The 15,502-nt window shown below is 43.5% G+C and overlaps 2 protein-coding genes across 4 annotated transcripts in view; one reads left to right on the top strand and one right to left on the bottom strand.

Moving 5' to 3' along the window:
• The window catches only part of CTNNA2 (catenin alpha 2), an 857,198-nt gene that overhangs the window by 303,508 nt on the left and 538,188 nt on the right, over nucleotides 1-15,502 (bottom strand). The window lies entirely within an intron of this gene.
• LRRTM1 (leucine rich repeat transmembrane neuronal 1) lies at nucleotides 5,168-7,581 on the top strand. The gene has a single exon (XM_084860194.1). The coding sequence runs from the start codon at nucleotides 5,785-5,787 to the stop codon at nucleotides 7,351-7,353; it is 1,569 nt and encodes a 522-aa protein (XP_084716320.1). The 5' UTR covers nucleotides 5,168-5,784; the 3' UTR covers nucleotides 7,354-7,581.

Below are 15,502 nucleotides of genomic sequence, written 5' to 3'. Positions count from 1 at the left end.
GCAATCACCTTTTGAAAGATCTGTTATGTCTGTAACAAGTGCTGCCTGGCATAAAGTAGCAGTGTAGCACAACCCTATGAATAAAATTTCATTGAGTCCAATGGAGCTTACTCCCAAGTAAGTGTGCATAGGATTGCAATGTAAGAATAGCTTCTGTAGCAAGAGTTTACACTAGCACTTTGGCAAACACTATATGATATGATTTTGTTCCTTTGGAGCCATTGAGCTATTCCATGAACACAGTCCATGGGATTTTGTATAATTTCCCCCAAGGTGTATGCTGTTGTTGCTGGGTTTTTTAAAATAAAAATAAAAAAAAGCGGCCACTGGAGGCTTCCAACAGAAGTACAGAGGGGGAGGGGATACGAACTAACCCAGATTTTCTTCTCAAATTACAGCCAGCGAGGTACCCATGGGCACCAATGAGCTCGTCTGTTGGTGCCTACAAGGCACTCTGCCTCTCCTGATTTTAATTTTCAAAAACATTTATTGTTGTTGTTGTTATGTTATGTTATGTTATTAGGGAGGTTGCCATGCTGCAAAACAAAGTGCTGCCCTCCAGCACCGTCTTTGTTTGGTTTCAATGGAGTGGTTTTGTGTTTTGGAGGTCAGACCCCCTTGCGGCTTCGTACTTAGGTTCTTGGCCAAGTTACTTTTCTTTTAGTCTCACTGCCTTCTGGGAAATGAGTGTTTTGGGACTAGCCATGCCCATGGCAGCCATTTTAGCGATGAGCAATTCCCATGTCAGCCATTTTGTGAGAGTCCCCACAACACTTTCTCAAAATGTCAAATGTGCCCACTGACTCCAAAAAAGGTTGGGAACCTCTGTTTTAGGGGATGCAATATATAGGTCCATGTATCTTTTCCCCTGTTGGGAGGAAAACACCTTGAGAATGTGTGTGCGTATATTTCAGAGGAAAGGCATCAGGTAGGGGAATGTTTACACACCACTTCTGCTCCACCTCCTCTACTCCTAATTGCAGCTTCCAGTAGCTGCCTTTTTTCATTAAAAACAAAATGCTGGGGGAAATGTTGGAACACCATATAATGGGAGTCTGCTCCTACTTGTGAGAGGGATTTTATTCTGGATGTTCTATGGCCTATGACTAGCAGAGTAAATTTTACTTTATAAAGACCACTTCTGTGTTCATGGTGCTCTACACTTCTTCTCTTGTTCACCAATAACTCTGTGATGGTCAAAATGTAGGTCACTCACCAATACTCCCAAACAGTCAGGAGGATGAAAATCAAGAGTAATGGATGAACAGGACTTTGAAATCCATGTCTCTTGTGTTCACACTCAACGTTCTATGCAATATGCATTACCAGCATTTAAGTGAGACACTGACATGGCTAGAAAACACATCTCTGTTTACATGATCCAGGATACCTGAGAAGGTTGACTCACAAGATAAGATAACAATCCCTACTTACATGAAGAAAGGATTCTAGCTTTGTTTTCATTGCACTCCTATTGTTGCCCATCTTGTGTCATGCTTGCACGTTTTGAAGGGAGTTCTGTACTCTGCCCAGTTTTGCACAAAACGGCTGCAGTCCTGCGCTTAAGTACCAGGGAACAAGCCCCACTAAACACAGTGAGAGTTACTTTTGAGTAAACTTGCAGAGGGCAGTGCTGAAAAAGGAACAATTATTTTATTGATTTATTACATTTCTATACCACTCATTAGCTGAAGCTCTCCAGGCGGTTCAATCCTGTCACAGTTTACACCAGGGGTAGGCAAGAAACTAGGGATGTATGACCATTTCATCTGCGTTTGCAAAACAGTTGAACAAGCCCCATTCACATCTCCAAACGCAAACATGTGCACATTTTCAGAGAAAATGTTGGCACACTTCCAAACTTGTGAGCCTGTTCAGAAAATACACGTTTCTCACACTTCATTGAATGGGGAGAAAGTGCACATTTGAGTGTGCACTTCTAAACATGTGCATTTTCCCCCAAAGTAAAATGAACATTTTCCCTGTTCTAAAAAAGAAAAGAAAAGAAAAAATCTTGCGTTCAGGAATGTGAACGAGGTGAACCGAGCTTTGAGGGAGAATTCAGAGACCCCCAAGAAGCTTGAACATCACATGTTTGCCTACAAGACATGGCCCACGAGCTACACTCAACACCCCACGGCCGTTTTTGTGGGTCCTGTTGAGTCCCCCTCCTACTGCAGCTGCTGAATTTGCTGAGGTGGTAGCAAAAATTGTATTGATTTTGCAGGGGAACAAGGTGCATGGGGAGCATACACCTTGTTTGCAAGCTGAATTACTCTCCTGGCAGCCGCCCAGAAGTACAGCTCTTCTGGGAGACAAAGAACACACTCCCCATGTGCCTCGTTTCCCTGAAAAATTGCCACCATGTTTGCTGCCACCACAGCAAATTCAGAGATGGGATTGTGGCACAGTCCCCAGTCGTTTCCAGGGGGAGCAATACATCCCCACAACCCTGAGAAGGTGCCCAGCCCTGGTTTATATACATTTATCCCAACTTTGTTGAGTCACGGGGAAAGGCTGAAAATGATCGGTAGAGCACATACTTTATATGGAAAACATTCTGGCTTCAGTCTCCGATATCTCCAGGTGGGCCTGAACAGGTCTCTTGTCTGAAACCCCAGAGAATTGTTGCCAGTCAGTGTAGACCATATTGAGATACATGGTCCAATGATCTGATGGTATAAGGCAGCTTCCAAATTTTAGCCACCTATTCTTTTCCTTTTTTATCCATCAGAGCATCTCGCATTGATAAAGAAATCAGAAACTGAAAATGAGATAAAGAGGTTGTTTTAATACAAGTCCTGATCATGTAAACATTCAGTCTCTCTCTCTCTCTCTCGCTCATGCATGCACATCACTAAAAACTGTTCAACAGATTCTTCAAAAAAGGCACATTCACTGAGTCTCCATTTGCACAGGATAGTGAAAATCCTTTGAGCGGGCAAGATGTTTGCTCCCTTAACCCATGAAAACCTGCAGTGCCGATGCAACCAGAAGCTCTGTGGCGGAAGCAATCGTCCAGGTGTATCCAGACCCATTACCGTCTAGTACATCTGCGAAGCCTTTGGCAATGCATTTTACAACTTTCCCCCTGCCTGCCTTCAACCAACTCCCCTGCTGGTTTTGTATACACAGCTACCAGTGCACGGGACCGGCAGCACAGGACCGCCTGTGCAGGGAATAAAGAAGGAGGAGGAGGAGTCTGAGTATTCCATCCCCCCCACCCCCACCCCCACCCCCCAAAAAGAAGAAGATGCATTTGGGTTGGGATTAAAGCTTTGCATTTTGCTTGTGTGTCCAGTTCTGCATATTAAAATACACAAGAAGGAGATGCTGAAAAGGTCAGATTCAACTTTGGAAAAAAAAATCCATATTTTTGAACTTACACACTATGCCAGAATGTTTCCCTACTCTTCTTCTTTGGTAATATTTTCCATGGGCTATGTTTGGGGGATTTCCCTAGAAATTGACATTTGAACTCATTTAACTTCCTCTTTTCTTTTCTTTTCTACTAGATGCTGAATGCATGCATCAAAGCATATTCAAACAAATTCAGAAGCAACCAAGATCTCAGTAAATACTGTTGTCAGTGACAACATGATGCCCCCCTCCCCCTAGTCTCACCTACCTCAGTGGAACAGCTCTTGAGGGACATGCCTATTTTATTCAACACTCTAGAATACATCGATGGTGCTAGGAAAAAGAATGCATGTGTGAAAATCTTTAAGCTTGAATCGCCTGCTCCAAAAGCATTCGCCATCGGCAGACTTTCAGGTGTGTTTGCAAAATGGGCAAAGGATTGGATAGCATTGCCCTGGCAACAGAGCAGCACCTCTTCTCTAAGTCAGTAAAGGATGCAGAAAATGCTTGTCAACAATGGCCTTTTCCATACCTAATGATGGCTGAAAATTAGCAGGCAGGCATTTCTTGGTCCATTTCACAAAACAGCAGCACAATCTTAGAAAGCTGGGGGGTCTAATTCTGCCCCCCCCTTCCAACACTACACACACACACACACACATACCAGAAGTAAACTGCATGGTAGATTGATTCATATATGCAGCATTCTAAACACATGAATCACTCTTTTGTGTGCTGTAGCATATAGCGCTGAAAATTTTTGTCACAAATATGCCATTAGCAAGAATGCGAAACACATTCTTTTCTCTTTCTTTAATGCAGCAGGGTGAGACCATCAAACAGGATTCAATCTCACACACAGCCAGTCAGATTTGCAAGAGCCTCACTTTCATTTGGGTGAGGGGGGGGGGGAGAGAAAGCAGCAAGATGCTTCACTCGCTCTCCCAAACACATGCACTGGAATGAAAAACAAAACAGAGTGCCCACAAACACACACCTCTCCCTAAGGAATGAAATGAAAAGTCAAAACCTCCAACAATAGCGCATAATCCAAAGGTCGTAATTTGCACAGATTCCTCCAGAAAGTCAGGAAGCTGAACACATCCACCCATCCCAGTCTGTATCTCTATGTGCCTTATGCACTCGGACCCTTTAAACAAAGAGAAAGAAAAGGGCATCTAAATTCATAGTTTCCTCCTTAGAAATGCCTTGCCGCTGCAGCTGTCGATTTACGCGTGTGTGTGTGTATTTGAGCAATGGTGAGAGGGGCTTAAAGTATTTTCCATTTCATCAGAGAACATATATTCCTTTACTGGTTCACTAAAATGTTGGTTTTATGCCCACCCCTTTTTCCATTTGCCCATGTCTGCGAAGCACGGCGCAGGCATACAATCATGAACAGCTTACGACACTCATTGAGCGCTAGGTGCCTCTGCATGCTGTAGCTACATACTGCTCGGCTGGAAGGAAGGGATCCTTGCTGTCTCTCTCTGTTTCTCTCTCTGCTCTAAGCATCTTCTAACAAGCAAAGCGAACCAGGAATGGGAAATAAAGCCATCTTTAGCCGGTCTGGCCAGTGAATGAATTGTAAGCTGTCTCAGTGGAGTAAAAAAGGTTGTTGCCGCTCGTCTCCAATGATGGACATTAAAGAGATTGTCAAATCCTGGGGAGCTGTTAAGTAAAGAGTTTTGGAAGGGGCTTCTTTCTTTTCTTTTCTTTTTTTTATCCTCCTCTCTCACTCCCCACGTCACAGTATTAACTGCAGAGAAAAAGGAAAGAGGGGGAGAGAGAGAGAGAAAGGAAGGAAGATCGACCCTTATGCCCATACTTCTGAAACTTGAAGGTCCTGGGAGTCAGCTTAAAAATAAGGGAGGAAAAAAAAAGCTAGCTGGACATGCCTCTCACCCTTTGAGACGAAGCAAAGTGAGACATTGTGAGCCTGCCAGCCTCGCAGAAAGCCGAAAGAGACAGAATTTGTAGCAACAGAGAGCTCTTTTTTAGCCCTGCATATAATTAAGTCCAAACACAAAGGAAGCTGCTGAATGGAGGTTGTCACTCTCTGGAAAAGGGTGGGTAAGACACTTTTTAATTTCATTCTTTCGTGAAGAGAGAAATTTTTTTAATTGTTCTTTCCTTTGCTGCGGCATCTAAAATGGACAAAATCCCTTGTACCTTTTGAATGCCTCTGAACTTTAATGCTGTACAGATTTCTGCATGCTGCTTTTTCCCTAAAAACAACAACAAAAAACAAAAATCCCCAAAAGTGAAATACTTGGCCCAATGCTACTCTTGTTTTTGCCTCGTCCCTGTCCCCTTGCCCCCTGACTGACATACAATATGATGTAGAATTTGTACAAAAAAGGGAAACTGACGAACAAAAGAGTCAATGGACATTCTCAAGCACATTTGGGGATATTCTTGCTAATGGATTTCCTTCTTATTGGTGTCTGTTTAAACTGGCTGTTGAGGAAGCCCCCAGGGTTAATCTTGTGCACACTGGGTATCTTTTTCAAAATGCTTCCAGCCGTGAATAGTGGGTGTCCGCAGCTCTGTCGGTGTGAAGGCAGGCTTTTGTACTGCGAGTCGCTGAATCTCACAGAGATGCCGCACAACCTGTCGGGCGTGATGGGCTTGTCGTTGCGGTACAACAGCCTTTCTGAGCTGCATGATGGACAGTTCACAGGGTTAATGCAACTCACGTGGCTCTATCTGGATCACAATCACATTTGCTCAGTGGAGGAAAATGCCTTTCAGAAGCTGCGGAGAGTAAAAGAACTCACCCTGAGTTCCAACAAAATCACACAACTGCCCAACACCACCTTCCGGCCCATGCCAAACTTGCGCAGTGTGGATTTATCCTACAATAATCTGCAGGCTTTGGAACCGGACCTGTTTCATGGGTTGCGGAAGCTGACGACTTTGCACATGCGGTCCAACGCCATCAAGTTTGTTCCCGTTCGAATCTTCCAAGACTGCCGCAGCCTGAAGTTTCTTGACATAGGATACAATCAGTTGAAAAGCCTGGCTCGAAACTCATTTGCAGGCTTGTTCAAACTCACCGAGTTGCACCTTGAGCACAATGACTTGGTAAAAGTGAATTTGGCCCATTTTCCAAGGCTCCTCTCCTTGCACTCCCTCTGCCTACGGAGGAATAAGGTCACTATTGTGGTGAATTCCTTGGACTGGATATGGAAATTAGAAAAAATGGATCTCTCAGGCAATGAGATCGAATACATGGAACCTCATGTTTTTGAAAGTGTACCTCACCTCCAGTCACTCCAGCTGGATTCCAACAGGCTCACCTACATTCACCCAAGAATCCTCAACTCCTGGAAGTCCCTCATGAGCATCAGCCTTTCTGCAAATGTCTGGGATTGTGGCCGTAACATCTGTGCCTTGGCCTCATGGCTGAGCAACTTTAAGGGCCGCTACGACAGCAACCTACTGTGTTCCACCCCTGAATATGCCCAGGGTGAGGATGTCTTAGATGCAGTATATGCTTTTCACTTATGTGAAGATGCAACAGACCCAACAACTGACATTGACCTGCTGTCTGCTGTAGCAAACAACAGTGACCAAACATTTAGCTACAGCCCTGCCACTCTCAGCTACGACATGCAGGATACCGAAGGGGATAGAACGACAAATGCCGTCACGGTAACTATGCCCAACGAGAATGCCGAGAACGCCGTTCAGATTCACAAGGTGGTAACAGGGACCATGGCCCTCATCTTCTCTTTCCTCATAGTGGTTTTGGTGTTGTACGTTTCATGGAAGTGTTTCCCAGCCAGCCTTAGGCAACTGAGACAGTGTTTTGTGACACAGCGTAGAAAGCAGAAACAAAAACAAACCATGCATCAAATGGCTGCCATGTCAGCCCAGGAGTATTACGTTGATTACAAACCCAACCACATTGAAGGTGCTCTGGTGATCATTAATGAGTATGGATCCTGCACTTGCCACCAGCAGCCAGCCAGGGAATGCGAGGTGTGATTTAATTCTTTTCCGGTGGGGGATTTAACACAGTGTGCCAAATAGCAGTGGGCAAATGAAAAGGACAGTTGGATGAGGGTTGACTTGTGCTTACCAGTGCCCTTGTTTGCTGAAATTGTTAAAAAGAGGAGCTGTCCCCCCAAAAAATTAAAAAAAGACTTGATCTTTTAGCTTTATTGTGGCTTAAAACCTTCAAGACATTCAACTTTCAAAAAGAAATAAAATATTTCACATAACAGCTCTCTTTCTGTCAATATTCCGAGAACAAATCTGAGAGTGTAAAAAAAAGAAGTACCAATTATTGATTTTTTTTGTAAAACTACTACAAAAATATGTTTAAAATAAAAGCAAAATAGCATTTACAGTTTTTACAGACTGGTGTACATTACCTGAATTGTTAACCTATATAGGGGTGGGAAGCATGTATTTAATCTCTGTCTCTCTCTCAATCTCCTCTCTCTTGCCTATATAGAGTCAAGCCACAAAAGCTGGGCTCCAGATATGCTACATAGATGCACACGTTTAAATTAACCTGTTGGTCTGAGAAGTCTGTAGCTAGTTGTATCATGTTACTGTTGAATTTAAAAGTGTGACAGTTAAAATTATCCCCCACCCCCCTCAATATGCTACCTATAAAATTACTGCATAGTCTATTGGGGGCTGACCTGACTGGGGAAGCATTACATTCCCATGGCACATATGTCACTTTGTCAAAACTGCAGAAGGCTTAGAAGCACAGCTTCCCTGCAAGTCGCTTTAAGAGCTACCACTCCACCCCCCCCCAAAAAAAAACCCTCCAAGCCCTGAAGAATCTCTCTCTCTCTCCCTGCATCAAAATGGTCCCCGACGTAAGATCTCAGTTGGTGATCTAGGGGTAGGGATAGGGGAAACAGAAGCCTGCCTGAAATTGCCATTTCCTGCTCTTCTCCTCATGTCCCAAATTCTTCAAAGGCTTCTTTCAGATCTCATAGTGTCCACCTCCCACCCACAGTTTTATGCAGCAGCTCCCAAAAGTAAGGGAATCCATCACTCTGTGCCCTACAGAGCACTGATGAAAGGCAAGAGGAGGCCTCAAACCCATTTGCAGTGGTGGAAGCTCAGTGTGTGTTTTTGGCTCAGGAGTAAAATCTTCGCTATAATGCAGCAAGCTACCTTTGCACACAGGGTGGTGAAAGAATCCTTCTAGTTGCTATAGCAAGCCACTAGGGGAAAAGGCACAACCCTGGATGGCCAGGGCTGCTGATTGTACTTAATGGCATCTGTACCAGCAAACAGCAAAACTGGCCAACAAAACCACTTCATCGTTTTATTTCTGCCCCCTTTAAATTTCTGTCCCCTTTGGCAATAATAACTGCAATACGTTGCTCCTGCTCCCTGCACTCACCCCATTCGATGACCAGCCTACATGTCACCTCATTCTACGGCCAGCCCACAAAGTGTTCTTTCAAAACATTCTGATTCTACATGTGTTTCCTTTTTAAAAATGCAAAATCAGACAGGTGCCTCTCTCTCTCATCAAGATAATCAGACAGGTTACCATTTGAGTAAAAAGGATGGATGGTGGGTTTTGTTTTGTTTTTTTGGTAAAAACACACAATGCTTTACCTGTAGTTCCCGAGTGCAAATGCCATGGAATATCTTATATTTAATTAACTCAAAGTGTCACTGCTTTGAAGGAAATAGATGTCTGAAGCAGACCGCTGACCCCAGCTTGAAGAAGCCACAGAGAGAGAGAAGGGGGTGGGTTCCCAACTTTCCATAAAACGCACAGGAGGCATGAACTGAGTTAGACTCCTCATCCCTACCCACAGTGGCAAAGCTGTGCCTTGTAAAGTGGGAGCTTATCTGGGCTGCCTATTTCACAAGTTCCCTCTCCCTGTCAAAAGAATGGGCTCAACCTTTAGAGAATGAATGGTGATCCGCAACGCTGACAAATCACAACCCAAATTGAATTACAGGCCAGCAACTGATAGATATGGCTCCTTACTCTAGGAACGAGCATATTGTTCACTGCAAAGCCCCGCCCCAAATTAAATGTGCTTGTTCCAGTGCCTGTTTCACTTCAGTTTTGGCATTTCACAGGATGGTTAGAGGCAGCCTCCTACTGGAGTAGAGGCGGCATAGTAGATGGCACTGTTTATCTTAGAAACAGAGAACATATCTTTGCGATGCTAAGAGGAACTCATGCCGATTCTACTGCTTGTGATATCCTTCCTTGAAGCATGCCTAGTAAAGTGCTTGAGAACATAGCTCTCAAACACTCCCTAGATCAGATGCATCTTCTGTCCAAATCTAGCATGAATGCCTCCTCGCATATTTATTTAGATGCCCTACGTAAAAAGGCCGCAACAGGAATACTCCAGTTGAGACTGTGGAAGTGATACACACACACAACAACAGAATCCCTCCCAAGAATGGGCAACTGATAGATTAGTTCTCATGGACTCTTGTTGCTATGTGAATCTACTGTTGGGGGTGGCAATTCATTGTCACCAGCTTTTGTGGTTGTGTATGGTTGCTCAGAACTGCACAGCTTTGCTGTAGGGTTTCAGGGCATGCAAGATAGGACTGAGAGATGTTGAAAGAACTTTATCAGGAATTAGCTGTATTTCCAGTTATCTGTACAATATGCAGAGAATGGACAGACTGAAAGACAGGCAGGTGTGAAGCATTCATTTCCTGAGTAGCAGCATATATGGGCAGAAAGACACAAAAATGGTCTTGCTCTTTGCTAAGGCTGGCAACTTAAATCCAGGTAATTTTAAGTTCATTTGTTTTTAAGTCAAATTTTTGCTGTCCACTCACTCCTCTGTTTCTTGCATCTCACTGTGGCAGCTTAAGCTATTTCTAAAAGGTAGTGATAATATCATTCTGAAAGGTGCAGTGTTTTCCAGAGTCTGTGCTTTTGTTACAGTTTCCTTAAAGAAACCATTGCATTACCAATTACTTCTGAGTGCTTCTCCAAAAGTGATGGGTGGTGGATCACGTAAGAATACAGCAAAATGCAAAACAGGATCTGCACGAAATCCCCATGCATATAAACAGCCTGTAAACTAGATAGTCTTTTTTCCCCTTTTCTTTTTGGGCATTGCTGGTTAAATATATGTCACTAAGAATAACCCCTCAAACTAGTATTCCACAGGCTGCTTCCAAGATGACAAAAGTTAATGCAAGCAATACATTAATAATTGCAGACCAAGAGGGCAAACATTAATTTCCTGCAGCCCAAATAAGATTGCAGTCATTCCCACCTTTCTTCCAGGCAGCTGTCAGTGATCTGATTGAACACCACTGCATTTAAAGTGCAACGTGTAGCAGTAGCAACAGGAGAAAGAGCTTTCTCAGGGGTCCTTTCCAATTCCCACATTGGATGAACTGACTGCAGTGACTCAAATGCATCTGTTCTCTTTCACCAATCAAACCAATAGAAAGCCAGGCACCCTGCCCCCCCTCAGCCAAGCCCTACCTTACAGAAGTCTTCCTAGTATACAACCAATGCCATAATTCTTTGCCACTAAAATCAACGTATGCACCCATGGTCATACCAGCACATACCATCAGTTTTAGGGGACTGCTACAGTGTGTAACTCTGAATGCACATGAGGGTGAATTGCCTTCCTTCAGTACTACTCCCTTCTGTACTACAGTGGCGTGTGTGTGTATGGAGGGGGGTTGTATATGACAAAATTAAGGGTAATGTGTCACATTCTGAACATGTTTTGCATAAAGAAAATGCAGAGGGTCATTGACTTGATGGTCTTATAGGCCCCGTCCTATTCTATGGTTCTGTGATTCTATATGATGCAATGACTGATGCTCCGTGTTTTATCCTTTCCTTAAGGTGTAAAGGGTGCTGCAAGGCTCTTCCAAGCAAGTGGGAAATATGTCCTACACAGTACGTGCAGCAATGGCTCTCTTCCCTATAGTGGGTTAAGGAAGAGATGCCAATTGCTAATGAAAGGGACACATTTAGAAATGCATTCCACAGTTTGTAAGCTCCTGTCAGGCAAGCAAAGGTGTTCAGGAAGCATGGCATGCATCTCCTTTCACTCCGAGGGAAATCAGAACTTGCTTCTGAGAAGGGCACAAAAAGGTATCCCTCCTTGCCTGCCTTCTTCTGCTAGGAAAGAGATGCCAAACAAAGCCTCACTTCTATCAAATGCCTTTGCGATAAGCAGTGGGAGCAACATTACTTAGAGAACAGATAGCAAGGACAGAAATGAATTCAAGAGGAGAAAAGGAGGGGGGAAGGGAGGGAAGCTGAATGAGTGAGTGAATGTATCCACACACACAGATACACACACACACAGCACAAGACAGAGATGGGTTGAGATGCATAGGAAACAACACAGAGATGTCAAATCTAAATGGTGTGTGTGTGTGTGTGTGTGTGTGTGTGTGTGTTAGAGATGAAAAATGCAACGCAGTACAAAACTAGCAGATTTAAAAACAGAAAATGAGAATAGGAGGAGGAGGGGGAATACTCAGACAAGGTATTTTTGTTTGTTTCTTTTTCCGAATATATTTGTACGAAACTTTATGAACACTTAGTAGAACTAAGCAGGAAGATGCACAGATACCCAGCTAATCTAACTTTACCATCTTCAGGGTGCGATCCTATGCATGTTTAGACAGGAAAAAGTCCTACCATTCCCAGCATTCCCCAGCCATCATGGCTGGCCGGGGAATGCTGGGAGTTGTAGGACTTTTTCCTGTCTAAACATGCATAGGATTGAGCCCTGAATGGATTTAACTGTCCCAGCTTTACCATTTTCAGGTGTCCCGAAGGTGAAACCCTGGCAGCTAAGCTAGTCTGTACTGTAGACACATCCCACTTCCACTGAAAGAAGGGGCTGAGACCCATAACTTTCTCCTCAGGAGGTTCATAGACTCCCTTCCCTGAATCACATTCTCTCCCCCTTTCTTATCAGCAAAATCAATCAATGGTGTGCTTTTTTTCTTTATTTGTACCAGCTGCAGCACCCCCAAGGAGTTTCTTGAGAGCTTAGTGCTGATACAAAAGACAGTTTGTTTTCCTAACACCTTTCAAACATGACAGCTTTAGATTAGTGGCACCTAAAAGAAGAATTAAGAAGCAAATGGAAATCATAAAAAGATATTAACACATTCTCTTTAATTATTACAAGAGGCATCCTTTCGGGTTTTTGTTGCAAGCCGGAATAGGAAATAATTAACTTGATTATCTACTCTTTACCTCTACACACACACACACACACACAGAGAGAGAGAGAGAGAGAGAGAGAGAGAGAGAGAGTATAAGCACTTGTTATTCTATTTTTGGTTGTTACTGAAAAGTAGCTATTGCTATGGAGGGGAAAAATGCCTAAAAATACATTGAGATCCAAGCTGAAGATCAATCGTCTCCCTTTCTATCAGTGGGCCCTGGACTCCTCGCTCGCTCGCTCACTCACTGGATCAGCTTCCTTAAGACTTCAGTAGTTTTATTTCCCCCCTCCCCATGAGTGATTTATCAGCACACCACACGGTCCAGCATTACACATTCTTGACCTTACACATACTCAGTTGAGTGTTAAGAAGCTGGGCCTCAAGGCTGAATCTACACATAGCAGTTATACCGTTATCATAACTATTGGTTACCACTGGTGTCATGTGTACCAATAGTTATGATAACGGTATAACTGCTGGGTATAGATTCAGCCTAAAAGAGCTATATATCCACACATCCCTTTCTTGAGCCTTGACTTATTTATTTCCTTGCTTGTTCTCCTTTGTTGACGATCTAGAAAAAGCCATCAACCTAAAGGTTAATGTTTTAAATAGTTACTGGTTTACAACTGAAGCATCCAGTTACTCCAAGCAGGTATTCACAGCAACAGTTTGTTCGATTTAAAAAATGCAATACCCCCCCAGCCAACAGTTCCTTTGCTGCAGCATGGAAAACCTGGAGATAGGAAGGGGAGCAGAGAATGCAGGCTGGTCTTGGAAATTGTGTAGAAAAAGCAGTGCCATGAGAAACTAATGAAACAACACAGTGTTCCGGCAAGGCAAAAAAGCTGTAATTGGGTGGGTGGGTGTGAGAAACTCAGCTGAACGCAGAAGAACACTGTGGGTTGTTTTTTGTTGCTTTTTAATGGGGACTGCGTCTGGCTTTATAATGAATGCATTTGTTGTGAAACCTGGTGAGTCTTTCCGAATCACAGGCAGCTTGTTCCCCCACCCTTTTTATTGAGAGGATCGTGCCATTTTTGGTATTCAAGAACACACACACTCCCTTTCCTCGCTGCTTAGACCCATTTTTCTTCTTGTTCTTGTTCTCTAGTATTGATCATCCATAACACTCTAATTTCAAGGGGAGGGAAAAGGGGGGAAAGTGGTGCACTTTTTTCTTCTTTTCATTCCTTCTTTTTAAATGTCTTTGATATATAATGAAAGGTAAAGTATTGAAAAGAAAAGAAAAGAAAAGAAAAGAGAAAAGAAAAGAAAAGAAAGAAGTTGTGAGGTGTGGATAAGCTGAACCTGATCCCATGCAGGAGGAAGAGGGGGGAAGAACACTGGGCTTGCTCTCGGGCTAGTGCCTTTGAGATCCACTGATTGTAATTAGAGAGTGTGGCCTGTCTCTGAATCCCCCCCAGCCCGGCAGAGCTTAAGATAGGCTGGATTGTGCTCATTGTGATGTATGCATCGACTGGGAGAGCTAGTGTACTACAGTGGATGAGACTAGGACTGAGCCAAGACAGCTGCTGACTTCACAGCCCTATGTGTTAGTTGCAACAGGGCACCCCCACCCGCTACCCTTTTCAGCACTGCTTTAGGGAACCTGCAAACAGGGGCTCAAGCATTTGACTAGGAAGGGAGCCTAGGAAAAGCGGGCAGTGCTGTTTCTCGTTCAGTGTCGCGTGGCACTACATAAGGGGGCAATGGAACTGCTGCAGCACAGGAAGAGGTGAGATTGGTCTCCAGTTCCCTAAGCAATCCTCTGTCCGTACTACAGTAGGTACATTGCCTGCTCTCATAGGGCAGCACCAGTAGGATTGGCGGCACAGCGGTGTGACATCATCTCACTGGCTAAGTGATCCCTGATTGGTTAGGACTGTGGAGGGAGAGTAGCAATAAAATATCAACTGAAGAGGAACAGAGAAGAGGCACACTGTGGCTGGGGAAAAGGAACTATGGGGAAAAGGAACATTGGCTTCCCACCCCGGGGCATTTTGCATTTCCCCAAATCTTTCTTTTTATCCTCAACGTATTTATGCACAATAATTCACCTCTGCCCAACTTAAGATGATAGGCTGTGACCCAGGAAGTCTTTGGCTCAAATTACAACTCAGTCATGAACATACTTCACAGCCTAATGTGTAAGCTACTCTCTCTCCCTCAGCCCTCTGTCTTTCTGCAGCAAGTCTCTCCCTCAGTCTCTCTTACAAAAGCAGGGCAATTGCTAATCTCAGTTGAGTAAACACATACATTTTCGTCAACCGATTAAATCTTTGTGGATCTTCAAATAAATAACAAACACACACATTTCGTTTATACAAAACACATATATGTAATGCAGAAGGCACTATCTTGGAACATTCAATCTCTCAGCAGATATATTACACAGATGGTGGTCCCATTCAGATTTCTGTATCATCTATATCTATCTATTAATAGTTATGGATATCAGGAATTAGGCTCCTTATGGGTTCTGGGGTGCTCATAAATTACAGAAAAAAACTGTTTCCTGAAATTAGCAAACAATATCAGATATAATGAAGGAGGATGCAATATATGGCTATGTTTGAAAACATTTTTAACTGTGCCATGTATTGTCAAATTCATTATGGGAAGGAACAGTTCCACTGGTCAGATTTTTTAAAAGAATTAAACACTGTGTTCCTAATGGTTGTTGTTGTTCAGTTGTTCAGTCGTGTCCGACTCTTCGTGACCCCACGGACCATAGCACGCTAGACCTTCCTGTCCTCCACTCTCTCCCAGAGTGTACTTTTTATATTTGTGTAAAGCTACTTTTGCATATATTAATTATCATATAATTAAAGAAAAGGGGAGAGAAGGGGGGATACTTTTCCTGATATGGTGTTTACCACCCACAGTTCTTGTAAGTATTTATGTTGTTGTTGTTTATTCGGTCAGTCGCTTCTGACTCTTCGTGACTTCATGGACCAGC

The sequence above is a fragment of the Heloderma suspectum genome, chromosome 5, assembly GCF_057233095.1.
Source record: "Heloderma suspectum isolate Gila_16-S chromosome 5, 16-S_ref, whole genome shotgun sequence".
In the NCBI taxonomy this organism is placed as follows: domain Eukaryota; kingdom Metazoa; phylum Chordata; class Lepidosauria; order Squamata; family Helodermatidae; genus Heloderma; species Heloderma suspectum.
This window is presented reverse-complemented; position numbering and strand designations above follow the sequence as displayed.